Raw genomic sequence first — 24,532 nt, 5'->3', positions numbered from 1 at the left:
AAAAAAATATGTGGAGCATGAAGGTTTCGATGATCTAAACTTGGAACTGGCAACACAAGCGCGAAAAGAAAAGATCAAGAGAAAACAGGGAAACTGAATGGATTCAGGCACATATCATCACTCGGGCCAGCCCTATATCCGCCGAGAGATAGACTCCTTCAATTTGTGTCGTAGCCTGTCGTCGCAATATCTGACTACTCCTCTCTGAACGACCTGTACTCCGCTTCAGCCTCGGCGACTTCTTGCTCAATCCTCTTACGATATTCCTCCGACTCCCGCTTGATCTTTTCTCTCTCCTCCTTGTAAGCTCTCTCGCACAGTGCTTGTCGATCTAGATTGTTCACCCGCTCTTTGGCCTGCTTCATACTTTCTCCCTCGTGGACTAACCATTCGCTTAAGCCATGATCATAATCGTCTCTCCATGCTTTTCCCTCGTCGCATAGTTTGCACAAGAGAAACTTGCTGAGTTTATCCCAATGTGATCTTACCATTCTGACAACGATTGACGAGGCAGCTGTGTCAAACCAGTCTCTTTCGAAGAGCAACGGGTCGTCGACGCAGCGGGGATCATCTTTGTGCATTCCACAGGACACAGCAAACTCTGGCCGTAAACCTTGCTGGATAGCTTTTTTAATGTAGCCCTCTTACTAGATTAGTCAACATTCGTAGAGCCTATAATATTGAAAGACTTACCATGAGTATACTCGTGGTCAGAACTCCAGTGATCCACCATGCCGTAGTACACCTTCACCATTCTTGCGACAACCGGGAAGTCGATATAATTACGCCCTCCAGGTGTTCCCCCAGATGTGTACTTCTCGTCGTATCCACAGACAGGTCCTTGGTAATCAGGATATAGTTCGTTGAACTTTTGCTCGACTTGAATAATTTTGTCGTCGGAAAGACCCACCCATTTTAGGCACTCACGCGTATCCGCAGGATCAGGAAGCGCCCAGTCCGGGTGAAAAATATAATACGGGTACTCGTTGCTGGGCTCTAAAGGTCCAAGGAACGGATGGATTCCGCCGCGAGAAATTGTCAGTCTCGCGAGCTCAGGGGTCCAGGTGAAGGGAATGGCTTCGATCTCCTCAGAGTTTTTGATATATGGACGATCATCAATAAGCTGCTCGCTCCCATGGCTGAGCGCCGGCTCAGGCTCAGGCTCAGGCTCAGGGAAATGATAGGCACTGTCAAGCATCTCTAAAGGTACGTCGTGTCGCAGAACCATGCCTCCTCTCATATGATAGCGTCCTGCCCGTTGTGCGCAAAGTTCTGCGTAGTCTTCGCTGGTCGTCCAGTACGATGCCTCTCTTCCGTAATGGAGATCGCCGGGTTCCTCGCTCACAATATACTTTCGGTCTCCGTCCCTAACGTAGCTCATAGCACTGTCCCAATCGGTACCTCGGTATATGGGGCAAAGAGAACTGAAATCCGTGAAGACGGCTTGGTGAGAAACCAAAGATACCAGAAATTGGAAAAGGGGGCCTTACGGATTGTTCTCAATGACAAATCGACCAGGGCCGACTTCTCGAACGGGGCCAGGTCCTGTAGTGCGCTGAATCCCAAAACCTACGTTTGAATACCACTCATCCGCGGGACTGTTTGACTCGCGTTGGCCTTGGCTAGAATGAAATTTAAGGTCAAATTGTGTACTCAATCTTCAGTGCATTATATTGAATGTTTAGCATGCTACTCACGATGTCCCTCGAACAATGCCTACTGGTCCTCCAGCCGCAGTCCGTGAACGAGGCATGCTATAGGCCTTCAAGAGCCACCTCGCTTGTTATAAGAAACTTCGAACAATATGGGGAATGAAAATGGAGCTTTCAGTGTTGATAAGAACTTGAAAGATAGAAAAATATTAAGAATTTAAGATCCGGGCATTGACGATGTAATTCTTTTATAACGGGGCCTGGGAATAGAAAATAAACCATAGCTAGTAAAATTGGCCGCGGCGGCAAGCTGAACTTTGCTTTCTTAGCGCCAGCAAGGCTCTGCGAATCACCTTTCATGCATACTGGTGAATGAGAGGTCGACACAGTTACATCTTATGGACCCATGAGACCGCAAGGCTACAACAAGATATGCTTAAGCGCTCGCCACTTATTTCGTCCATATATTGTGCTATCTTATAGAGTGCTATTTTTAGAGCCGATCATTGCACGAATGAAGTGCTGAAATCGCAAAAGCACACCCCGGAAGTACATCCGGGCGCTAAAACGTGACTCACGTAGTAACAGCTTGCCAAGCAACTGTTCCAAGGAATGACGAGGCTATCGGCGACAGCCCAAAATACTGTAGCCATATTACCCAACTTAACGACCAGATACAGCAAGCCACCGCATGGCTGATTTATACTGAATTGACATTGATAAGAGATAATATAAAGCTCACTATGGATTCATACAAAAAAACAAGTCCGTTGCTCACGTGGATAATGGAACCATTGCCTGGTAATAAAACTGATCCCTCGAGACTAAAGAAGTAGTCACTATAGTTAGCGGGCGCTTAGCAAGACACGTTCGTGACTACTAGTTGTCTAGTAGCAGGCCCGTGTGCCCTGGGCGCCTTGGCTATCTGTAGCCGCCCAGAGAAGTGATCATAACCCCGCACTAACTGTGAGTAGGCTGTGCTCGACTGCTCATTACTTGAATAAGCACGTCTGCCTTGACAATTGCCAACACACCTCGGAACCCAACTTCGCGACCCGAGTTGATTTTTCAAGAGCCTTGTCATAAGATCCATTAATAGATTCGGAGGTTTACGATGAATTCAGTAGATTCCAGTCCAGCGCCAGGCATGAAAGACCCGCGAGGCCTCTGAGGCGTCAGTGAAGACGCAAGGAGACGAAGTGCCCTCTGTGGTTTAACTTGTAACGGTCTACTAGATGCAAGCATTTATCCGTGGCCTCCGGGATCCTGCGGACCACCCACCGCTCACGGATAGTAGGAGCTAGGAAAGAGGACTAGGCCTCATATTGCTTTAACTTCATTGTTTTTATTTTTATCCATTCGCTGCCTTGGTTTATCCGAATATTTTCAGATCGTTGTACGCATCTTATTTGCTTGTATTATCTTGTGATATTCATCCAGAATCCCTTCTGTTTGCGTTTAGTGAGAATGCAATAGTATCCTATTACCTACTGTGAGTTGGCTCTAGTATTTTATCTACAGTTATGGATTCTCCCCGGTTTATCCACTGAATAAAACCTCCGATTCTTTCGAGCTTGGCCATTGAGTCTGAATACATGTACAAATTGATAACGGGTGAGGGCTTTTTCACCGTTTCTCAGGCCCCCTGGGCCATTGCCTCTTACATTGTAACTGCGGCGGCATACCTTCTCCCCAACAAAATCGTTTGGATTTAGTAGATCAATTGCAGAAGAGCAGCCATATTGCAATTGGTTATGCTTAAACCAATGGTTGTATCGCAATACTTCTCTGTAGGCTAGTTGTATCACCCCACTGCGGACTTATGTACATAAATATGTTATGCAGCCTGCACAAAGCTATAGCGCAGATGACGTCATCAATATCGGTTGATCCGACACCGTCGTACGGGGTATGTTTACTTCCTGATCGAGTTATTGCAGGAAATTAGCGAGGGTGATGACCTCATGCACGGGGAGTGCGTCGAGCTTTTTCCTGCACTGAAGCTGCCAGGGTCTCGACTCTCTAGATGAGGTCTATCATGGACGCACGACCTTGGCAAGAATCGTACTCGTATTGAGCCCGACAATGGTTAAATTGGTCAGCTAGAGCTTTAACATCTTCTATAAATACGAATATGGCTAGAAGAAAAACAGTGAGTGAGTGAATGTATAGCCGAATAGTTCGTCTCGGGGATCAATGACCCGCTCAATTCAGACAGATTGGGCCGTCAGCAAATCGGACCTCGCCAACGTCTAGAACAATGATTATCTTTATCTCCGGGCTCGTTGCAAGATCCACTTAGTCCGTACGGTGTATGTCATTGTCATCAGGGCATTGTTCTATTGATCATTCAGGTCGGGACTCGGCATATCTCGATCCAGCTTCCCCATGGGGCCGCGTGGGTCGTGTTCCATTCCCTTTCCGGAATGGTTTTCGAAGTAATACGTCCAGACACGAACTGGTCCCTGAAGATCCGAGAATCACATGAGAAAACAAATCTTCTTAAATACTGCCTCCTTGTATTATGAATGCCTCTGTCTACCAGGCCATTACCACAAAGGTGCTCTGTCAAGATGCGCTGGACCTCGTCTCTTCTACTAATTGCCACCGGGGCCGCAGCCCTTCCTTCTCCTCCATCTCCGGAATCCTTTGTTATCGTTGAACTGCCCTTACCACCTGTCGCACCAAACAGTAAAGAAGGGGCATGTACGGAGAAGATTAATCCCCGTGGAACTGGTTGTATCGGCCAAACATCCGACGAATTCCAATCTGGAGACTTCACCCCGGATGGCAAGCATGTACTCGTCAACGTCGACTTCGTCGGCGCACCGGCAGCTCCGGAACCTGCCAGCATCTACTCCGGCGAGCAGCTGATCCTTGTCAAGGTTGACGGGAAGAAATTCGCCAACGGAGACGCATGGAAGTGTCTTAGCTGTGGCGTTCCTGAGAAGAACGCGCAGTCGCTTGACCCTCAGCGAGACTACCCCCATGCTGCTCGCAATGGCAAGCAGGCTCTTTGGGGCCATAATATCCTCGACTGCGGTACGGCCTCCCTTTGGAGTGATACCTGCACTCCGAATACGACACACGTCTATCCCATCTATTGGCCCACTTCGGCTGACGGGTCCGGGAAGGGAGGAAGTCCGCGAGAAATGCGCATGCATCCCGATGACGAACACATGGGCTGGAGCTCGTTCACGGCGGGTGGTCAATTCACATACTTCGGACGTCTCAAGTTCAACTCCAAGCCCACTTCTGGAGACCCATCGGTTCCGCGATACGACCTCGTCGACGTGAACATCCTCTACCGAGAGAATAGCACGGCACCTATCATGGCCGACGGCGACGAACTGGTCATCCACGACGACGCCATTTATCCCGGCGAACTGCGCGGCTTCAGCGGAAGCGGCGACGAGATCCTCTATATCGGCTCTCCCCGGGAGGCGAACAACATCGACGTCTTCGCCATTCACGTCACCACCGGCGCCATCCGCCGTCTGACCAGCCACCCCGAATACACCGATCCGGTGGCCTTCTCACACGACAACGACTGGCTCGTCGCCATGGACACTCGTGGCACCGACCGACAGATGTGGATGTCCGGAATGCGCTACGTTCCACCTCTAATTGACATCGTGGCCGTCACCGCCGCCTCGTCCACGCGCAACAATGGCCCCCGCCGATTCTTCCAACCCATCCTGATCGACCGCTACGGCGACCGCGACGACTACTTCGGTCAGCAGATCAATGAAGAAGGAGACGGCAGCAACGGCGCCGTTAACGACCCCAACTGGAACGGTCGCGCAGACCCGGCCTTCTCCCCCGACGGAACCAAAATCGTCTACTGGCAGGCCCTGGTGACTTCACCCTCCTGCGGCGGCGATAACCCGCTCGCCTGTCCGGAGTCCACAGCCCAGGGTGGTCGTCGGTATCGACTCATGCTCGCCACCCGGACAGATCGCGAACCCACGGAGCCAGCCCCAATCTATAAAGTCCCCGACGAGATCCCCTGGGCCACGCCCTTTCCTCCTGGTAGCGACCTCCCTGAGCTCTACGCGGTCCCACCTGGCAACTATACCTTGCACGGTAGCTCCAGTGGATCCGCCAAGGTGTCCCTTATCGCGGGGTCGTCGGGGATTGTCCAGACGGTTAAGGTCAAATACAGTAACTACTCCGACGACGGAGAGCATTTCATCCACGGGAGTGAGTCGGTGACGACGAGGATCCCGTCGGCTGATAACCCCTGGTTGAATGTTTTGGACTGGTACTCGGATCTCAACCAGACTGGTGCGGTGACGGCTAGCAAGAAGACCGGACCGGGTGGGTTTCAATTGACGATCGATGCGATGGTTAATATTTTCGAAGCGAATGGGACGTTGACTACGACGATTGATGGGGAGGTGTATAAGCAGCCTGCTAATGGGACTTGATCGTGTGGTGGGATCTATACGAGAGAGATATATATCTAGTGTTGAGATAGTGAATGCACATAATTTTTAACAACACATGGATTGAATCATAACTGAGTTCAATCGTATAAGATATACGTGTTGCCAGCACTATTCCTCCACCGTGAGCAACAAATAACACAAATATCCTAACATAGTAACACTACCACTGTGTATAAACACAATCCGAGTGAGCACTGAGTATATGTTCAGGATATAATGTCAAATTTTAAGAAGATATTCAACAATTAGGCCGGCTGGCCCAATGGCAAGGCGCTTGACTACGAATCAAGAGATTGCAGGTTCGACCCCTGCGTCGGTCACGGACGGTATATATTCTAGTATATATATCGGGGATGTGGTTTAGTGGTATAACGTTCCCTTAGCATGGGAAAGGTCCGGGGTTCGATTCCCCGCCTCTCCATCCTTCCATCTCTTTTTGCTTTTTGACTGTGTATATCTTGCTCTGCGGTGATCAGAATGTGTTTTTTTTTTTTTTTTTCGTCATGGTGGGTGGCGACAGTGATTGTGTTCTGGTTTTGGTGTGGATATCGGCTTCCCGTGCTTGGCATGCACCAGCCGAGGTCCACTCCTTCACTGCAATTCTGTGTAGCGTACCTCAGATCCACAGTCAGGAACATTTATTCTACTCATGATTGGAACACCTCTGAAGTCTGGACCCACCGCGGCTATTATCTCACTGATTCTGGCTAGCCTCTTTCTCCAGTTCCATGTTGTTAACATCAAGGGGACCATCTCCAATTCCGAGTATAAAGTCAAAAATAGGCTACCGAGGCAGCAAGACTTATACAATCTTTTCGATGCTATTTAAACTCGTCCTTACTCCGGCTCGGCCCCTTGTACAACCCTATCCGAACCGCCCCCACGCAAAAACAAACCATGATCACCAACGTCGACGAGAAAGAGAACTTCGCGCGCATGCAGCGCGGCGAGCTCTACTACGCTTTCTCGCCTGACCTCGTAGCCGCGCGAAGGCGATGCACTAGGATCATTAGTCGCCTCAACAACTCCGACGAGCTAAGCCGTCGACAGATGGCCGAATTCTGGAGAGAGTATGCATGCCCCATATCCGGCACTACCAGACACACTCACACAGGTCAATCAACACAGAATAACCAACGACCCAACACCCCTCCCCGAACCCAGCTCATCCAACCCGTCTGAAGAATCAGAAGACGCCACCCTCCACGCCTACCCCTGGATCGAACGCCCCCTAGCCATGGACTACGGCACGAACGTCAAAGTCGGCAGCAACGTATTCATCAACTTCAACTGCACGTTCGTGGACACGTGCTTGGTATCCATCGGCTCGCGAACGCTCGTCGGCCCGAACGTCTCGTTCTATAGCGGTACGCATCCTACGGACCCGTATTTGCGGAATGGGACGAATGGACCCGAGTCCGGGAAGCCGATTACTGTTGGCGAGGACTGTTGGATTGCGGGCAATGTGACGATTTTGCCAGGAGTGACGATTGGGGAGGGATCCACGGTTGGGGCTGGGAGTGTGGTTACTAAGGTTTGTTCTTCCTTTCCTTCTGGAGCTTTGTTGTTTGACGAGGTAGGGGTGGGGAGTTGAGCGTACGAATGGCTGATTCTGGATGTAGGATGTGCTTCCATTTCATGTTGTGGCGGGGAATCCGGCGAAAGTTATTCGAAAGATCGAACCTATGGCCAAGCCGCAAAAATAGAGCGAAATGGAGGGCTCGAAAGAATGGCATGTCGAAGATGGCTGATAGATTAGAGACTTCTGGATCTTGACCAGGGTCTAAGGAACACCTGTTAATGCGCTGGTAGAAGATGGGCTGAGAATTGGCAGGAAACATAGATCTAGAGATTGCTCATCGCGATCATGATAGAACCGAAAATTATGTATGTACATGATCAACTAGACACCGGACAGAGCACCGTATCATATCTAACGCTCAAACCAACAAAACCACAATGAAGGAAACCGAAAACAACAGATACTCATAACCTCCATAAACCATGACCATCACCCCCTATCCCATTCACAAACTCCTCTGCCCTTCTCGCACAATCTCTCGCCTCTTCTTTGAAATCCATAATCCAACCAATCATAAAAACATCATGCGGCACTTTTTCCGCGACCACGATTTCCACCGGCGGATCCCTATCCCCAACTCCCTGCTCCCTCAACATCTCTGCTAACCGCACATGCTCACGATACAAAACCTCCCGATTCCCAGTCCCCACGAGGACCGGACAAGGGACCCGAAACGGCCACTTCAACGGAGCCAGATACCTCTCCCTCTCCTCCGTGATCTCCAGATCCCCAAGGAACCGTTTCGCTCCCCACGCAGGGAACGAACCGGGGATATACTCCGTCTTGTAATTCTCACTCCGCGTCCATGCCCGCGTATCCACAGCCGCAGGGACATCACACCAAGGCGACCAAGCCCACGCGCATTTCGGTGTGGGAATATCAAGGCACGACCCGGTGTTACTGCCACTGCCCTTACCCAGATATTCATCTTTCGACGCGAACTCAAACCCATGGTCGACAATATACCTTAACAGCGCCAACGCGAGATGCGCGCCCGAACTATCACCACTCAGCACGATCCGGGACGCAGGGATCTGCAAGTCCCGAATCAGATACATGTACGAGGTGATTGCGTCTTGGAGTTGCGCGGGAAATCGGCCGCCCTGGTGCGTGGCGAGTCGGTACTGTGGACAGAGGACGTGTGAGGCGGGCGTGTTTTCGAGGAAGGTTTTGGCGAGAAACCCGCATGATGAGGTGCGGCCGTCGCCGAGGACGTAGGATCCTCCGTGGAAGTGGAGGATGACGTGTCCGCGTTTTGGGTCTTCGTCGAGCGAAAAGGTTTGAGAAGTAGGAGTGGATGAAGAGGACGAAGAAGCCGGAGGAGTGTTGTAGGGTTCGGGATACCACGTGCCTCCGATTTGGGCGGGTTGAATGTCCGCGTCTGTTGCGACGCCCGTGTAGAGGTCTGTGGGTGCGGGATTTATGACCACGAACCGGGTGGATTCATGATGTGGCTTAAGTGATATTGGCCATTTGATACGCAGGGTCGTGAAAGTGCGCAGAAATGTCTTTAGGAACGAAGCTGCCGCTACTTGGTGGTAAGACCAGCCATTGGTATGATGATGGTGCCTGGCGTGGATGATGAGAAAATGCCAAGATGATGATCAATTGTGGAACACTTACCGTAAAGGAGCCATGGGAGGTATCGGAAATGATTTCAGCATTAAAAGTTATAAGGCTGAAGAGGTTCATCGCAAGGTGAAGTATATGAAAGCGTCAGGCTAAGCTTTGGTGGCCAACCCTGGCTCGTCCTGCATAGAGCCAATCAAGGGGAACAAGGTCAGTGTGACGTCATATATGAGCTGGTGCCTGAAGCGTTTTGCACATCTTACGGGTTTTGAATCTGAGCACTTTTCTTATCAGTCCGCATATGATCTCATAGTACATAGTAGTAGCCATTCATGCCCGGCGACAAGCAGCGTGCCTACGGAAGTGGTATGATAAATAAAAATTAAGAGTCAATCCATCCCCTAAACTATTTTACGCATTGCAGTGACCATAAAATGCGAGCAGCCACCAATCTACCTTGGTAAACCTTCATGGATTTTAGAGATACGCCAATCTGCATACGGCCAAAAATAAAAGGACAAAAAAGATATCTCCCCGACTGGGAGTCGAACCCAGGTCTCCCGCGCTCGTTCTCGGTTGAGTGACAAGCGGAAATCATGACCGTTAGACCATCGAGGAATTGTTGAATGATGTCATGAAAATAATGATATATGATCCTGTTCCTTCACATGAATTACAAACAATCTTCCACGCTGTCCCTCACTCGAGCACCTCTATGTACAACTTGTACCCAAATATATCATAGTGGCCTAATATGGCCATCTCAGGGTAATAGTCACTCCTGTGCTGGAGTCCTGGCAGCGGGGCTGGCCGATGATCTTCGTATCATCCCGAGGTCGCTATCCCCCTGAAGACAAATTTGTTGTCTGTCAAGCCTCTTGCAATATTTTATTCAAGTACACCATGGGCTCGTCAGCCTCTCATGAAAGACCTAACCATGTCGAAAAACCGCCGCTCATTAAGTACGCTTCCCTGATTTCCTAGGGTTGTACACCTATTAAATGACTCACAAGGGTACCTTTTATAGGCGCTGCAAAAGGTACTTACCTCTCCCAAAAACGTCCAATCGTCACTAACCAGTTCACAGTCGGGAAGACATCCTTGATTGCACGGTTCCAGAAGGATCAATTTGACGTGTCAGTTCTGGAAACCGTTGCAATGGACTTGATTATTCTGGTAAGCCTCCAATTGGTTTACTATTGGCCCCTCTAAACGGTGTGTGCAGAACATATCATTAAGCGAACAAGCGCTCCGACTCGCGATATGTGACTGCTCAGGAAAAGATCGATACTGGTACCTGGTTCCGCAGTTTACCAGGGACGCACCCGTCATTGTGGCGGTTTACGATGTCACAAGCGAGAAGTCACTGGACGAAGCCTTGCGGATGATTAAAGGTCAAGTCGAACAGGCTAAGGTGAAGTCGATGGTTTTCCTAGTGGGGAATAAGACGGACCAAGAAGGTGGACGTAAGGTCAGCGCCCCCGCTGGCGAGGAGGCAGCAAAAGCTAGGGGATATGTGTTTGTCGAGACGAGTGCAATGACAGGAGAGAATGTTCGATGGCTATTCGAGGAGATCACTCGACGACATCTGGAGAGTGAGAAGGGAGGGAAAAGCTTTGAGACTTGACGGGATCTATTTATGAATATGAATTAATTCCTAGCGCCGGAAAATGGCCCCCATGTCTAAACTATCGAGGAACGGAGGCTGTGCTTCTAGTTAATCAATGACACCCTCAGCCTTATGGTCCGGATTCCCTACAAGCCAATCATTGTTTTATTCGTGTTGGAGTTGGTCCATCCGCCAAGGCATAAGATCAACCGATGAACCCGTTCCACATCAGGCAAATCGAAACACCCTTCTCATGCAACTTAACGCCATGACGACAATCGTTTTAGTCCCCGGAGCTTGGATCACCCCGTCCTTCTACCAACCCTTTTCTGACGCTCTCACTTCTGCCGGATTCCCCGTCCATCATGCCAGCTATCCATCTCTGAGCCCCACCGATCCGTCCGTCGCCGACTGCGAAACCGACACCGAGGCCATCGCCAAGACTTTACGGTTCTTAGTCGAAGAAGAAGGCAAAGACGTAGCGGTCCTAATGCATTCCTACGCGGGCATGCCCGGAGCCGCTGCAGCCACAGGACTGTCCAAGTCTCAGCGGTCGCAACATGGCAAACCCGGCGGTATAGTCGGTTTGATCTTCATCGGTGCTTTTGTAGTTCCCGAAGGGCTGAGTTGTGCGGGCTTGCAGGGTGGCAATCTGCCCCCGTGGATTTTGCTCGATAAGGTATGTCTAGCATTTAACTATGTCCTTTTGATGTGTGAGGGAATTAATGAGTTTCAGCCGTCGCGCGATCTAAACACCCCCGAAGACCCGATCGGCAATTTCGCTGGGGATGTCGACTTGGCTTTAGTTAAGGATCTCGAAACTAGTATCAAACCGCACTCGAATATCGCCTTCACTTCTCCGCAGCCACATCCTGCGTGGGCTGATGCGGACTACAGCGGTCGATTGGCTTTTATTGTGACAACGGAAGATCGAGCGGTGCCGAAGGACGCGCAATACGGTATGATGGCAGCCAGTAGGCAGGAGTGGATTGTCAAGGAGATGGCGTGTAGTCATTGTGGGCCGTTTATAAACGGGATTGGAGAGACAGTTGGTGTGCTACAGGATGTTATAGGCCGGTTTTCGGCATAGATATAGAGTCAGTCTAGTGATCAATGCGAGGTGATTCTGGGTTTCAACTACTGTCTACGGCCTACGCTTGGTATGCTCTGCCAAGGAAGGGATGCAGAAAAGCATTTTTTGTTCTGAATATACGAGCATCCATTCCCAACAGATAAATTGTTCTCTTGTGTCTGCCTATTCTATTCGACTACTATTGGGTCAATCGCTCGGCATAGTGCTATCTCCGCCAGCGGAGATAAGCGGCCTTAAGGACCACGCAATGAGATGTGAACTCATCACAAAGTACATTTATACGTCTGTCTTCAGCGACCCTGAATCCATAAATCTGTGACTCTTTCCAATAATCATAAATATTCTTTTGAAGTAGAACCATTCACAATGACAACCATCCCCACCCTCCCCGCCTCCCTCACCCCGGCCCTAACCGGCCGCGACGCCATCGCCGACGCACTCTACCGGTGCGTCATAGGCTTCGACACAGGAGACACTGCTCTATTCGACTCCGCCTTCCTCCTAGACTCCACGTTCGAGATCAACGGACGCGTTCTCTCAGGCTTACCAGAAATCCACACCGGCTGCTTCGACCCGATATCGAAGCTCGATACCACACACTTCATCTCGAATATCCGGATTAACATTGAAGATAACGGAACCGAGGCGTCTTTGACTGCGTCGTCGATTGCGCAGCACTATCGTGCGGGAAAGGGCATGGAGGCGGATCAGCCGAGATTGTTGGGTGGGAGTTTGTACTATGTTGATCTTGTCAAACGGGAGGAAGATGGAGGTCTGTGGAGGATTAAGGCAATCAAGATAAATTCGACTTGGGTGGAGGGAGATTGGGGTATTATTAAGGGGGAGTGAATAGGGATTGGATTTGTTAGTTGGTGGAATAACTTGGCTACTTTAAATCAAGATGGCAAGAAATCATATAAGTGTCTATGATTGAATCGAAGTGTTTGATGAACAGAAACACGCAACTCCCTCACAATAGCATAACGAGCATCAGATATTTGACAAAATTTACTCCAAGCCCTCCATGCGAAGCCATCCCTCAACCATTGCCGCGAAATCAGGTCCATATAGCCACTCTAAATCAAAATCCTCACCCATTTCCACGGTATCTTGATCCTCCTGCTTCGGCATCCTCCGCTTATCAATCTTCGCGTTGAGTTCCAAGATCTTATCAACCCGCTCCTGTCGACCACGCTGCCACGCCTGCAACGCCCTATGAAGTTGAGACTGCCCTGCCTTACCCAGTATTAAGGAGTAGGTATACACATCCTCGAAAGCCTGATTGACACCCTGCCCCGAAGTTGGCGCAATCGCATGTGCCGCATCACCCATAATAACAACTCGAGAGTGTTCCGAATTCCACCTCTCGAGCTTCGGCACCACATAGAACGGCCAGAGGTTGATCTTGTCAGGCGAGATATCCGATACGGCGCTTCGTACGATTTCCGGAAAATCATCCGCGGCTTCACGCAGGAATTCCACGCACCAGTTCGTGTCGTTCATGAGTGCCGTCCAGCCCGCACGATCTAGCTCTGGCGCACGCTTCTGTCGCCCGATCAACACCTCCGACCCGTCTTGCTGCTGCGGCGCGATCACGAACGCTCCATGTTGCGGGTTCATAATTGTCACGGGTAACTGGTATCCCTCGGGGACCTTTAGATTCGCCGTCGGCACAGCAGCCGTCACGCCCATCATGTTGGTGAATTTCGGCTCCAGTTCCGGGTAGAGGTACTTGCGGACACGAGAGTGGATGCCATCGGCTCCCACTAGACAGGCGGCCTTCTCGGTGGCTCCGTCAACGGATTGCCATGTCACGTCAGTGGGTGTCTCGGACACAATGTGTGAGAACTTTCGGTTGTATTGAATCGGGATGTTGGATTCCTCGGCGATGACTGAGAGCTGCGAGATGAGGATGTGGCGGTAGATGCGCATGCCGCGGTAGCCGTATTTCTCGGCGTTGCCGAACTCATAGACATCAACGGGCTCGTTGCTAGCAGAGCGGAAGTGCAACTCGTCGAAATCATAACCATGCGGCTGAATACGCTCGTAGACGCCTAGGATGTCGAGGATGCGAAGAGCGTTGGGAGAGAGCATGATGGCGCCACCGATGTCGAGGGGCGCGGGTCGCGCTTCGTAGATAGTGCAGGGGATGGACTGCTTGTGTAGTGCGAGGGCCAGAGTGAGACCTGAAAGGCCGGCACCGATGATAGCGACGTTCTGAGTGGAGGACATGTTTCTACAACTTTCACAAGACAGTTGTCGCTCTGGCTTCGGGTTTGCGGATTGTTGAGATTGTGAGGATGATTGTAGTTGTGAAAAGTTGGGGGAATTCCCAGGCATTTGTAGTGATCTTGTAAATGGCGTGTTGGTAGCAGAACATGTGGATTTAACCACAACATCCATATGATTGCCTTCCATCGCTGCAGCTCTTCGCTCCCAGGGCAGTTCGGATCCGGGCGACTTCGGATCCGGGCTCGGATCCGGAGGGCTATCGGAGATCAGCCAAACAGCCATTGGCAATTTGCAGGATGAGACCCATACCTTTAGGCAGATGTTGCGTTGTTTCGTAGAACTAAAAGATAAAAATTCATGGGTTCCACGCAAACAATCCGTCGTCGAAGGAAAAGATGTTTCCTTGGAAATCGTTGAATTCGTCAAGCAAACTAGAGGATGGTCCTATAAGATCAGGCAGTGGGACATTAGGCTCGAATCCAGTTGTACCGTTAGGGAACAGGGCCTGATTTGAATGAAGCTAAAAATACATCATCAGAAAGTTTCAGGAATGCAAACCGAGGAAGTAGAGCTTACCATTTGGGCGACGTCAGCAACGTTTCCTGCTGCAAATTCATCTGCGACGGAGGGAAGTAGATACTGTCTACAAGCCGCGAAAGCCTTCTTTGCCCCCTCTTGCATTTGATAATCTTTCACCTGGGTAGAGCCCCGAGCTCTCACTGATTGGAGAACAATTGCAAGAAGGATAATGTCCTTCACGTTGGTCCCAGGGTCGGCAATCCTCCGTATCAACGCATCAAGAGTGCTTTCGACAGTGCGTATCATGATACCCTTGCTATATGTCGGGGTATGTTCGGCCGAAAAACCAACGCTGTAATTGCTGGATGGGGTCTGGACTGAGTGTGGTGTCTGTCCAGATAATCTCATATGCTCACACACACTCAGCGCAGCCCAAAGAAGGTCATTTTTGCAGAGTGCCAGGAACATATCCCAAGAAACATTGGAGCTGAAAATATCGGGATCGCCCACATTTGGGTCAAAAAAGTCCTGGTAGGTTAAGATCGCTAATGATGATTCCAAACGCAATTGTCGTAGTGTATGGTACCCTTCTTCCTTTTGACCTTCAAGCATGGCTACCGATCGGTAGAGGCAAAGCAGAGGTCTGCGAATGTGGATGTCCAGTAGAACGCGGTTTAACAAATGTCCTGGGGTCTCATCATCCTGGGAATTGCAGTCAAGCTTGAGTGAGTCCGGAATCCGTTGTAGATAATCTTCTAATACTCGCCCGTTCTCTAAGGCTGCGTTCATGTCCTGCCCCGGACTAACATTCTTTACAAAGATCATGGTCTTGATGCGGTGCCTTAGCGACTTAGCTAGAGTGACCTGTATGAGAGACCTTGTCTCTTCATGCAAGGGCTTGCTGGGTGGCAACTCGACCGTCGAATCGTCAACGTCAACATCGTCGAGGTTAGCGGGAGAGAGCGCTCCATAATCAAGGTCTGGTGTCATGACCGGCATCCCTGATTCAATAGATGCCTGGAGATCCATTTCCGCGATTGTAATCCACAGCCGACGTCGAATTTCAGCTTGTAAGACAGATAGGTTTCCGTACCGGGAAAGGTCCAAATGCAGCCCCATCACCATTGCTGAGCGAACCAGACTGCCTGTCGCCCTCCATATCTCTTCTGCGGACTCTAGTCGTAGTCGACGAGCCATTACAACCAGCGTCTCAATTTGCAGCGTGGCAATTTCTGTTTGTTGCTTTCTGCCAAGCTTACGCTGCCACGCTCGAATGAAATCAATTGCCGCGTTATTGAGATAATCCCACGCAGGTAGGTTTCCGAATTTAGTATTGGGTTTGGCAATCCTGATTGATACTGTCAAAACAGCCGTAAGGAGAGGAAGAAAAGCACTTGACCGGTCGTTCTCACCGTCAGGATCGGCCCAGAACTGCGTGTATTGACGAGAAAAAGAAGTTATGTGAAGGATACAGAACACCCCTTCGAAATTCTGCGTATATAGTTCGAATAGCTGGTCACATACTGCTTTGGGAGGTAGGTGTGTTCGAAGTTGCATCAGCTCTGGAGAGAACTCCGAGTCCGAGACACTCGCGGGAGAATTTGACGGTACTCGCGATTTGCTTTGAAGGAACTGCACCTCCTTGGCTAAACCGATCATGACTGGGTCTTTGATGAATTGAGCAATATACTGCTTGGCTTCCGGGAACTGTCCATGTTGTCAGTCAAGGTTCTATATCGGTCGCAAGAAATGTCAATCACCTGTTTTAGAAGTGAACCTCGATTATTCTGACCGTGATACCGAGTCCTGTTCCCCTTCACCACAAGCGTACCTTGAAACGGAGCCGGTGCTTCTGACTGCTCTACTTCATTCCTTCAATCTCTTCGTGATTAGCAGACTGTATACACCACCCAGAGATGATCTTCGTACCTGACATCTGAAATAGATATCCCCGGCACTTCTTCACAGTTCACAGAACCAGACCGAACGGAAAGAAGCTCTTCGAGCTTAGCAACCCGCTGCTGGAGATCTTCAATAATACCCCTGCCTCCAGCTATTCCACAACCATTGCTGCGATTATCGGGATACTGATCGTTTGTCACAACGTCCATACTAGCCGGGGCTCTTCTAGCCTTGGGGGGCCGACCAGAAGCCCCTGCATCTTGACTGTACATGCATTCTGCAGGACACGCAGCCTTCGCGCAGTTCACGCATGGAGATAGTCGGTCACACTTCAATTTTTTCTCCCTGCATCGCAGACATGAAACCACCGGTCGAGGCCGTTTGCGAGATAATTGGGTATCGTCCATAGCTGTAATATTGACAAAACCTTAACTGAACTGTCTTGGCTGAAATAGTTTGACTGCTTATAATGATACAGTTGAAATTGGCTGAGATACGTTCACGTCTAGAGTGGGGCCAGACCATATCTACTCCTGACTACGGTTGCCCAGTCTAGCCACGATGGCAGTCCTAATTGGGTGTTTTCGCTTTGCCGTTTTGGGTAATCCGGCCCTCCCTTTCAACGCGTCGAACTACATTGAAGAATCAGTGCTAGAAAAAGACGTATAAGCTGTTCTAGTGATATTGATAGTGAATCCTCGTTTTAGAAAAAATTAGAGACTATATCGAAACAACCATTTCAACGAGATGCAATGAATATTAAAACTAAAACCAACCATCAAATATATATCCGAACGCCTTCCTTCCTTGCATCCCTAACATAGTCCTCGCTCAATTAGTAATAACAGGAGCGGATCGGTTCCATCTATCAGTCTCCACCGCATCAGCAAGCCAGCGCGCAACGCTGACTCGACTCATACTAGCCATCAAAGGAACACCCTTGCCATGATTCGGCCACACCTTCACGTTTTCTTCTTCAGTCTCCACTAGACGAGAGGGACGAACAAAGACATAGTCTAGTTCACTAGCCCGGAGAATGCGGGCTGTCTCGTTATGATCATTATATTGGTAGATCATGTTTGACTTGCTCATAAGCAGGCGCAACGCGCAGGGCATGTTGGACCACGACTCAGCCACACCAAACGCTTGCAAGACGACGATCTTGCGGACGCCGTATTCTTTCATGACCGTGGCGACGTTTTCGTTGCATTTGGTCATAAGGCGGGGGTCGGGATTAGGAGCAGAGAAGGGGCTCTCTGTGGCTCTGCGGGCGTTGAGAGTCACGATCACTGCGTCTGTGGTGTTGTGCTTGAAGGCAGCTCGGACGTCTGAGATTTCTAGTGGTGTTCCTGTAATTTGGTTAGAATAAGACCGCGGTGTTATAGAAAGAGGCTTGTTTGTATGTAGTTCACCTTTGATGACGTTCAAACCGGGAAGGTCTTCCATTGCGGAAGGGTTTCTGGCGAGAGTAGTAACTTGATGTCCTGTCGAGTGTTAGCTGGAAATATCCCATGCGCCCTCGGAGTCTGACTTTACCTTTGCGAAGAAGCTCATTGATAGTAAGCTTGCCAGTGCGTCCACTGCCACCGATGACGAGAACATGCATCTTTGTGGTGATAGAGTTGGAATAAAAGAACCTTGAAGGGAAGATGGAGGAGATAAACCGAAGACTGAAACTATAGTATTTATTCTGACTGAGAATGAAGATGGCAAGTAATAAAGAGGTTATGTGCTTCTGACAGATTAATTTATACAATTAGAAGTCTGTGGTTGCGCTCCGTGCTGATGCCGGGTTCTCTATCTGGGCCGTCGGACCCGGGGCTTCGGATCCGAACTGCATAGCGCGCCCGGATCCGAAGCACGAAAATAAGTTGAAAGTCCTACTGACTTAACAACACAGTCCGTGAACTACGAAGATTTTCCGGATTCAGGAATGCCCGACAAAGAATGGATGAAGATTACTGTCAAAGTGAAATTCTGCTAAAGGAGTTCATCTTAGAACATTCGGACCTTACTATGTGTCCGTCCAAGCTGCGAAGGCCTTTCTGAGCGCTTAAAGATCTACAACTTACAGTAAAAAAAGCAAAAACAAAAATAAATAAATGAATAGCACGAGAAGTATGTATTGATCTTGTGTCTTTATATATATGCCCAAGGAAAGCAGATAAAGACACAAACGTTCTGTTCAACAAACACCATACAGCATAAGAGATCACAGCTCATTCTCAACCCAGAAGCCCAGACAAATGAAACTTCGAAAGTATAATTGGATGGCCATCTAGAAGCACTCACCAAGCTCATCGTTAGACTCGTCACCCGATCCTCGGATCTGGTGAGGTGCGCGAGCAGTCTTGGTCTTGGTCAGCGCAGGACGATGAAACTCTGCCTTCTTCTCACAGGCCTGAGCAGCCCGCTTGCCATGGACTGAGCATCGGCCGCACGAGGAAGTCTCAGAAGTCTGGTTAAGCTGAGCTGCAAGGTGCTTGACAGACTTTCCCCGGGTCACTCCGTTCTTCGCTGGCAGAGCGGATGTCTGGACGGGCTTTTCTACAACCTCCTCGCAGTCCTGTCGGGGCTGGCTCAACTCCCGCATCATCTTTTCAGTCACAAAAAATGCATCCTCGGGAGTGTCGGGGATCACTTCAACCTCACTGTCGTTGGGCTCTTGCTCGGCTTCGGTCTCGCGATCGGGAATCAGACTCAACTGAGACAGCTTCTCTTCAAAGGTCTTCGGGGCAGAAGCGTCCTCAGCAGGAACAGCCTCAACGGGAACCACCTCAACAGGAACCTCCTCAGCAGGGGACTCCTCAACAGGAGTCGACACACCCTCTTCGTCATTAAGACTCTCAGAATCTTCAATTTCCTCAGGGACCGGCTCGTCGTCAGTCACAGGAACATCATCTTCCTCGTCAACAATACAGCTCTCCTCAACAGCCTCGTACACAGAAGCCGAAGGCTCGGTCGCCTCAACCTCCTTGACCTCGTCAACCTTCATTGTTCGATCCGGGCCGTCGGCGTACACCATCTTGGCAGTGACAGTGAGCTGGGGGGTCTGGGGCATAGGGGTCTCGGGGTTCTTGATCGTCATGGTAGGACGAAACTTGTCAGTTGGGGGATTGCAGTGAGGACATTCCTCGCGGGTGCCGGAAAACATGTTCTTGCACTGAGGGCACAAGTTGATATGACCCTTGCGGTAACAGCTGGGCTTCGGCGCACCGCGGCAAACGAAACACAGGCGCAGATTGGAGGACGAAGCGAGAGTCATAGCTCGGAGATCGGAGAGTTGACCCGTTGTGAGCGAAGGTGAGTGGGATGGGATGGGTACGGATGTGTATGCCGAGAGAACTTGGTTTGGGAGAGTGTGGGTGTAGAGGGGATGTTGTCGATGTGTATGTTGATGATTCTTCTTCTTCGAGTGGAAAAAACGAACTATTTATACCGCGAACTTTGACAAGTCGACAATAATGGCGCTCTTCTGGTAACAATGACAGCCATTTGTTATCTGGGCCTTCATGGGGAATATGACAATGATAAGTGCTGGAAGGGGCCCAACGTATGTCCAGCCTCCCGAAGACATAATGTGATTACTGCCGTGCTGAAAGAACACATGTCGTGTAGTAGACGGAGAAAACCTGAGCTGGTGAGGCTTGCGGTTCGTTTCTTTGTCCACCATAGGTAAAATCACACTATGTAGCGGGTGGATGTCCCCGCATGGCAGCTAAATTTCTTTGTTGATCTTATGGAAATGCTATTTTCCCATGTACATGTACATTTCTTTGTTTCCCGCTCATAGGCATGGCCCGGCATGAAGGCGTCTTTTGAACTGGAGAAGGATATCATCATTAGCATGAACTGCAAGGTATTTCAGGTACATAATAATGGTATTTGAATGAATTCAGCGATGTGGGTATCTCGATTTATGCGTCAATTGTATGCCCACGAATAATGCAGAGTTTGATTTATGAGATGGTCCGACGAATAGTCTGACAATCCTTGAGCTGTTCAGTGACTATGTCATGAGAACCGGAAACCAGTAACAAATCATGTAAACAAAGGAGCGCATATACCAAGCGACAATGAAGAGAAGTACACCGATGCGCTGAATTTTGCGGAAACAACCCTCAATACCCATCGGACCACGGCAGAGCAATGCAACCAGCCCGCTGTTACTAACGGACACAACGAGTCATTACACTGACCTACTCAAGGTAAGATCGGAAAATACCCTTTGTATGTTTCAACTATCCCTAAATGATCTGGTTAGCGCGACATTCAGTGGAATCCTTCCCGTCCCCAGCATCCCCCCCATGGTCCGACTGCAAGTAACGACCCGTGGTTACAACCGTGAAACATGTCCTATGGATGAGCTTCTGCCATTCCACTCGTTGATCTCTTCCCGTCGTCCCCAGGACTCTGTAGAAAACCCTTCAAGTTTTAATAGCATATGAAACTGTCCTCCACATACATAAACACCCGGGTAATACTCACAGGGTGAAATATTTGGTTACGAGACAACAGATATGGTAAATACACCCTGAATGCTGGCTAATAGTCTTATCGATAATTCTGGCACTTTAAGGGGCGTTATATACCCTACGAAAAGAGGATAGACCATCGGTTCAAAGCATTGAAATTTAGGTTCTGACTAGTGTTCAACCAGGTTTCGTGTTATGTGACCCTCTCTCCACTGATTGAACAGCTCGCTCAGTGCTAACATAATAATGTGTAGCCAGGGAAGTATTGTCTAGGCTAGCCTCTGGCTCCCGCCTACTCTATCAACAATTAACTTACCTGGTCCAAATTATTGTGGACTGGAGCAATCTCCGGATCCTTCTTTCCGTAGCTAAGGGAGGAGAACATGTTCCTAGTCTCTAGGAGACCTCCGCAGTACCACTCGTAGTAAGCAGAATATCCATCTAGGGCTCGCTAGAGTCAACAGACATGCCACTCACAATTGACACCAAAGCTACCAGCAATTATACTACAGGAACCGTTTCAAGCCCTTCCTTGACAAGCTATCCCGCCAAATGGGACGAGGGAAAGGGTTACATCGAGTCATCCATAGCCCAAAAGGCATACTCAAACCATCGTCTGTTTGATCTTCGTTATTTATAGCAGTATTTGCTAGCGCAAACTATGGTTGAAAAATTCCCCGGCCATCGTTCGGGCAGAGACGAACTCCGTGCTTGAATTGAGCTAAGTGGACCCGGTAGGCGGTTTCAGGTGCTAGAGCGTAGTTCGTTCTATCGTTCCAACTTCCCGAAGCCTCGCGTACTCCACATCGAGAACTCTATTTGGGCCGAGGGTGGGTCGTTGGAGCTTTTATTTGCTAATTTTGGCTTGGGATTGAACAGCTACGGACTGAATTAGCGAGCGAGGTCGGGGAAAGAACTCCTTTCCTCGGGGTTTGCTAGGGTTCAGGTGTGGCTACTGGTTAGAGACTTAGAGTAGAAACGACGGGTGCTAGAGCTGCTCTTGGCAATAAAGATGTGCACGATTCTCAACTAATCTCTTTTTGTTTTGATGTTGGCAATCGATGTTCTCCTGGTATATCTTCGGATGTTATCGATCCAGTTGCTTCCCGACTATAAACTACTTTCACCAGAAAAGCACAGTATGAAAGCTAATATTGAAGAAATCATGCATTTCTTTTTTGTGCTGAGAAGACAACAGATTTAGATGCAACAATTAGTTGGTCGATGGCCCGGGAGTAAGGCTTGTGCTTGACATCGGAAGATCCGGGATGGGCATCCATATTTAGCTCAAGTGCGTTTCACTACAAGCTCAACCCCGGAGCGGGTGGTCCTGTTTGAAACTCAGATCTACCATCAATCCTAACCATATACTGGATAGCACCGTTTCAGCATGACTCTCTAGTCGAGCTTTGGCAATAGCCATAACCACCAAGGTGCAAAACCATACAAACAGTATACCTAAGATAGAGACCACAGCAGGACAGGGAAAAGCTATATAAAGGCTCCCAGAACCGCACGACCTTCATCTGCATCATCATCATCTAATTCACTTCACTCCTTCTCTTCTTTATAACTCTTAATCCTCATAATCCTCCATACTTTCATTACTCTTGCCTTTACTCAATACGCCAATCTTTAATTCCTTCTTTCATAATGCATATTGCTCTTTACACTCTCGCCTTCTCGGCCGCCTCTACCCTCGCGGTTCCGATGTCTGTGACATCCTACAACCGCACTCTGAACGCTGGCGTTCCCACCCGAATCCTTGCTCCCGTCGCCGAGGCCGTGAACACCCCCGAGCAGCACAATCACCTCGAGGCCCGTACCTTCGGTCTACTGGCATGGCTGGCCCACAAACACGGCCTGTTGGGAGGTAGCGGCAGCGCCGATGTCAGCGGAAGTGCTGGTCTGGGTGGCAGCCTTGGTCTCGGAGGCGGCCTTTCTGGTGCCCTTAGCGGTAGCGGTAGCGCCGGAGCTGATGCAAGCGGAAGTGCTGACGCTAGTGCCGGAGGTAGCGCTTCTGGAAGCGCTGGAGGCAGTGCTAGCGGAGATGTTAGCGGGGGTGCGTCCGGCAGCGCTGGCGGTAGTGCTGGGGGAGACATCTCCGGTAGTGCTGGTGGTGATGTTTCTGGAAGCGCTGGAGGCAGTGCCGGTGGTAGTGCCAGCGGGGACGTCTCCGGTGGTGCTGGCGTCAGTGGTAGTGCGTCAGGAGATGCCGGAGGCAGTGCTACCGGAGATGTTAGCGGTGGTGCGTCCGGCAGCGCTGGTGGCGACGTTTCTGGCAGCGCTGGTGCTTCTGGAGGCGCCAGTGGAGGAGTCAGTGGCGGTCTCTCCGGAAGCGCTGGTGGAGATGTCGGTGGTGATGTCTCGGGCAGTGCTGGCGGCAGCGCCAATGGTGGTGTTAGTGGAGGTGTCGGCGGTGGTGCGTTCGGCAGCGCTGGTGGCGACGTATCTGGCAGCGCAAAGGGAGGTGCTTCCGGCGGCGCCGGAGGTGATGTTTCTGGCAGTGGAGGCGCTGGAGCTGACGTTGGTGGCAGCTCTTCTGGAAGCGCAGGAGGAAGTGCCAGCGGCAGTGCCAGCGGAGGCGTCGGAGGCAGTGCTGGCGGAAGCGCTGGCGGCGATGTCAGCGGCAGCGCAGAAGGCGACACCGAAGGAAGCACCGGTGCTGGAGTTAGCGGAACTGCTGGTGGAAGTGCCGGTGGCAGTGCAGGAGGCAGCGCTGGTGGTGACGTCTCTGGAAGTGCTGGAGGACACGCCGGTGGAAGCGCCAGCGGTGATGTTTCTGGCAGCGCAGGGGGAAAAGCTGGCGGCAGTGCTGGCGGAGACACCGAAGGAAACACCGAAGGAAGCACTGGCGCCGGTGTCAGCGGGACCGCGGGCGGAAAAGCCGGCGGCAGCGCTGGTGGAAGCGCTGGTGGTAGTGCCAGCGGTGACATCTCCGGAGGTGCCGGAGGACAGGTTGGTGGCAGCGCTGGCGGCGATGTCAGCGGCAGTGCCGGTGGTGACACTGAAGAAAACGCAGGCGACGATGTCAGCGGGACCGCGGGCGGAAGTGCTAACGGAGGAGCCAGCGGAGAAGCCAGCGGGCACCTTGGCGGAAGCGCGGGTGGCCACGCCGGCTCTGGTGCTAGCGGCTCGGCCTCGGGCTCCGGCAGCTCCAGCAGCAGCTCATCTTCTTCATCGTCCAGCTCTTCTTCCAGCTCCTCGTCTTCTTCTTCTTCCTCCAGCAGCAGCTCTTCATCATCCGCTGGAGGAGAGGACTGCGCTGAATGTGAAGCCGACTCTTCTCCTTCCGAGTCTCCTGAGGATTGCGACGAGTAGATGCACTTTCGCATCCGGAACATCAGCGCGAACCAGGACTGTGAACCGCCGAGCACCCACTAATTACTCTGTCTCTGCGCAGATCTTCAGTTTCTTTCAGTTCGTCGCTTCAGCCCATGAGGGCTAA

The 24,532-nt window shown here is 50.5% G+C and overlaps 12 protein-coding genes and 3 non-coding genes across 16 annotated transcripts; 8 read left to right on the top strand and 7 right to left on the bottom strand.

Moving 5' to 3' along the window:
* Positions 1 to 48: 48 nt before the first annotated feature.
* On the bottom strand, positions 49 to 1,836 carry LDX57_010432 (uncharacterized protein). 2 transcript variants are annotated; one of them, XM_046092182.1, is made up of 4 exons: positions 1,698 to 1,836; positions 1,491 to 1,622; positions 694 to 1,424; positions 49 to 643 (listed from the first exon to the last, which is right to left on the bottom strand). In XM_046092182.1, the coding sequence occupies exons 1-4, from the start codon at positions 1,751 to 1,753 to the stop codon at positions 195 to 197; spliced, it is 1,368 nt and encodes a 455-aa protein (XP_045948160.1). In that variant the 5' UTR covers positions 1,754 to 1,836; the 3' UTR covers positions 49 to 194. The 2 variants fall into 2 exon arrangements, with proteins under 2 accessions (XP_045948160.1, XP_045948161.1); XM_046092183.1 differs by having other exon boundaries at positions 1,491 to 1,836.
* Positions 1,837 to 4,225: 2,389 nt separating this feature from the next.
* On the top strand, positions 4,226 to 6,082 carry LDX57_010431 (uncharacterized protein; the record flags this gene model as incomplete). The annotated part of the gene is made up of 1 exon (XM_046092181.1): positions 4,226 to 6,082. One exon carries the CDS (start codon positions 4,226 to 4,228, stop codon positions 6,080 to 6,082), a length of 1,857 nt encoding a protein of 618 aa, XP_045948159.1.
* Positions 6,083 to 6,351: 269 nt separating this feature from the next.
* LDX57_010430 lies at positions 6,352 to 6,423 on the top strand. Its single transcript has one exon. It is a non-coding gene; the product is annotated as a tRNA-Arg (tRNA).
* Positions 6,424 to 6,452: 29 nt separating this feature from the next.
* On the top strand, positions 6,453 to 6,524 carry LDX57_010429. The gene has a single exon. It is a non-coding gene; the product is annotated as a tRNA-Ala (tRNA).
* Positions 6,525 to 7,000: 476 nt separating this feature from the next.
* Positions 7,001 to 7,809, top strand: LDX57_010428 (sugar O-acetyltransferase; the record flags this gene model as incomplete). The annotated part of the gene is made up of 3 exons (XM_046092180.1): positions 7,001 to 7,173; positions 7,232 to 7,637; positions 7,726 to 7,809. The coding sequence occupies 3 exons, from the start codon at positions 7,001 to 7,003 to the stop codon at positions 7,807 to 7,809; spliced, it is 663 nt and encodes a 220-aa protein (XP_045948158.1).
* A 280-nt stretch (positions 7,810 to 8,089) lies between these two features.
* On the bottom strand, positions 8,090 to 9,322 carry LDX57_010427 (alpha/beta hydrolase; the record flags this gene model as incomplete). Its single annotated transcript, XM_046092179.1, has 2 exons — positions 8,090 to 9,254; positions 9,309 to 9,322. 2 exons carry the CDS (start codon positions 9,320 to 9,322, stop codon positions 8,090 to 8,092), a joined length of 1,179 nt encoding a protein of 392 aa, XP_045948157.1.
* A 462-nt stretch (positions 9,323 to 9,784) lies between these two features.
* LDX57_010426 lies at positions 9,785 to 9,872 on the bottom strand. Its single transcript has one exon. It is a non-coding gene; the product is annotated as a tRNA-Asp (tRNA).
* Positions 9,873 to 10,191: 319 nt separating this feature from the next.
* Positions 10,192 to 10,881, top strand: ryh1_2 (Rab family GTPase; the record flags this gene model as incomplete). The annotated part of the gene is made up of 4 exons (XM_046092178.1): positions 10,192 to 10,216; positions 10,282 to 10,293; positions 10,342 to 10,430; positions 10,480 to 10,881. The coding sequence occupies 4 exons, from the start codon at positions 10,192 to 10,194 to the stop codon at positions 10,879 to 10,881; spliced, it is 528 nt and encodes a 175-aa protein (XP_045948156.1).
* A 235-nt stretch (positions 10,882 to 11,116) lies between these two features.
* Positions 11,117 to 11,953, top strand: LDX57_010424 (alpha/beta hydrolase; the record flags this gene model as incomplete). The annotated part of the gene is made up of 2 exons (XM_046092177.1): positions 11,117 to 11,542; positions 11,600 to 11,953. The coding sequence occupies 2 exons, from the start codon at positions 11,117 to 11,119 to the stop codon at positions 11,951 to 11,953; spliced, it is 780 nt and encodes a 259-aa protein (XP_045948155.1).
* A 301-nt stretch (positions 11,954 to 12,254) lies between these two features.
* On the bottom strand, positions 12,255 to 15,179 carry LDX57_010422 (FAD-dependent oxidoreductase). Its single transcript, XM_046092175.1, has 2 exons — positions 14,498 to 15,179; positions 12,255 to 14,444 (listed from the first exon to the last, which is right to left on the bottom strand). Exon 2 carries the CDS (start codon positions 14,372 to 14,374, stop codon positions 12,965 to 12,967), a length of 1,410 nt encoding a protein of 469 aa, XP_045948153.1. The 5' UTR covers positions 14,375 to 14,444; positions 14,498 to 15,179; the 3' UTR covers positions 12,255 to 12,964.
* On the top strand, positions 12,323 to 12,805 carry LDX57_010423 (nuclear transport factor 2 family protein; the record flags this gene model as incomplete). Its single annotated transcript, XM_046092176.1, has 1 exon — positions 12,323 to 12,805. One exon carries the CDS (start codon positions 12,323 to 12,325, stop codon positions 12,803 to 12,805), a length of 483 nt encoding a protein of 160 aa, XP_045948154.1.
* Positions 14,544 to 16,409, bottom strand: LDX57_010421 (fungal specific transcription factor domain-containing protein; the record flags this gene model as incomplete). The annotated part of the gene is made up of 2 exons (XM_046092174.1): positions 14,765 to 16,409; positions 14,544 to 14,708 (listed from the first exon to the last, which is right to left on the bottom strand). The coding sequence occupies exons 1-2, from the start codon at positions 16,364 to 16,366 to the stop codon at positions 14,544 to 14,546; spliced, it is 1,767 nt and encodes a 588-aa protein (XP_045948152.1). The 5' UTR covers positions 16,367 to 16,409.
* A 1,001-nt stretch (positions 16,410 to 17,410) lies between these two features.
* Positions 17,411 to 18,295, bottom strand: LDX57_010420 (NAD(P)-dependent oxidoreductase). Its single transcript, XM_046092173.1, has 3 exons — positions 18,146 to 18,295; positions 18,022 to 18,093; positions 17,411 to 17,958 (listed from the first exon to the last, which is right to left on the bottom strand). Exons 1-3 carry the CDS (start codon positions 18,213 to 18,215, stop codon positions 17,441 to 17,443), a joined length of 660 nt encoding a protein of 219 aa, XP_045948151.1. The 5' UTR covers positions 18,216 to 18,295; the 3' UTR covers positions 17,411 to 17,440.
* A 507-nt stretch (positions 18,296 to 18,802) lies between these two features.
* On the bottom strand, positions 18,803 to 20,265 carry LDX57_010419 (uncharacterized protein). Its single transcript, XM_046092172.1, has one exon. The coding sequence runs from the start codon at positions 19,872 to 19,874 to the stop codon at positions 18,888 to 18,890; it is 987 nt and encodes a 328-aa protein (XP_045948150.1). The 5' UTR covers positions 19,875 to 20,265; the 3' UTR covers positions 18,803 to 18,887.
* Positions 20,266 to 22,737: 2,472 nt separating this feature from the next.
* On the top strand, positions 22,738 to 24,405 carry LDX57_010418 (uncharacterized protein; the record flags this gene model as incomplete). The annotated part of the gene is made up of 1 exon (XM_046092171.1): positions 22,738 to 24,405. The coding sequence occupies one exon, from the start codon at positions 22,738 to 22,740 to the stop codon at positions 24,403 to 24,405; it is 1,668 nt and encodes a 555-aa protein (XP_045948149.1).
* Positions 24,406 to 24,532: the final 127 nt, after the last annotated feature.

This window comes from Aspergillus melleus (genome assembly GCF_016097325.1).
Source record: "Aspergillus melleus strain CBS 546.65 chromosome Unknown contig6, whole genome shotgun sequence".
Lineage (NCBI taxonomy): Eukaryota > Fungi > Ascomycota > Eurotiomycetes > Eurotiales > Aspergillaceae > Aspergillus > Aspergillus melleus.
The sequence above is the reverse complement of the archived record's forward strand: the minus strand, read 5'-3'. Positions and strand labels throughout refer to the sequence as shown.

Coding starts and splice junctions, on each gene's coding strand:
- LDX57_010420 (XM_046092173.1), bottom strand. CDS start 18,215: ATGCATGTTCTCGTCATCGGTGGCAGTGGACGCACTGGCAAGCTTACT. Junction 18,094..18,145: donor CAATGAGCTTCTTCGCAAAG/GTAAAGTCAGAC, acceptor AACACTCGACAG/GACATCAAGTTACTACTCTC. Junction 17,959..18,021: donor CGGTTTGAACGTCATCAAAG/GTGAACTACATA, acceptor ACCAAATTACAG/GAACACCACTAGAAATCTCA.
- LDX57_010422 (XM_046092175.1), bottom strand. CDS start 14,374: ATGGAAGGCAATCATATGGATGTTGTGGTTAAATCCACATGTTCTGCT.
- LDX57_010419 (XM_046092172.1), bottom strand. CDS start 19,874: ATGACTCTCGCTTCGTCCTCCAATCTGCGCCTGTGTTTCGTTTGCCGC.
- LDX57_010432 (XM_046092182.1), bottom strand. CDS start 1,753: ATGCCTCGTTCACGGACTGCGGCTGGAGGACCAGTAGGCATTGTTCGA. Junction 1,425..1,490: donor TTTGTCATTGAGAACAATCC/GTAAGGCCCCCT, acceptor CACGGATTTCAG/TTCTCTTTGCCCCATATACC. Junction 644..693: donor TGACCACGAGTATACTCATG/GTAAGTCTTTCA, acceptor TAATCTAGTAAG/AGGGCTACATTAAAAAAGCT.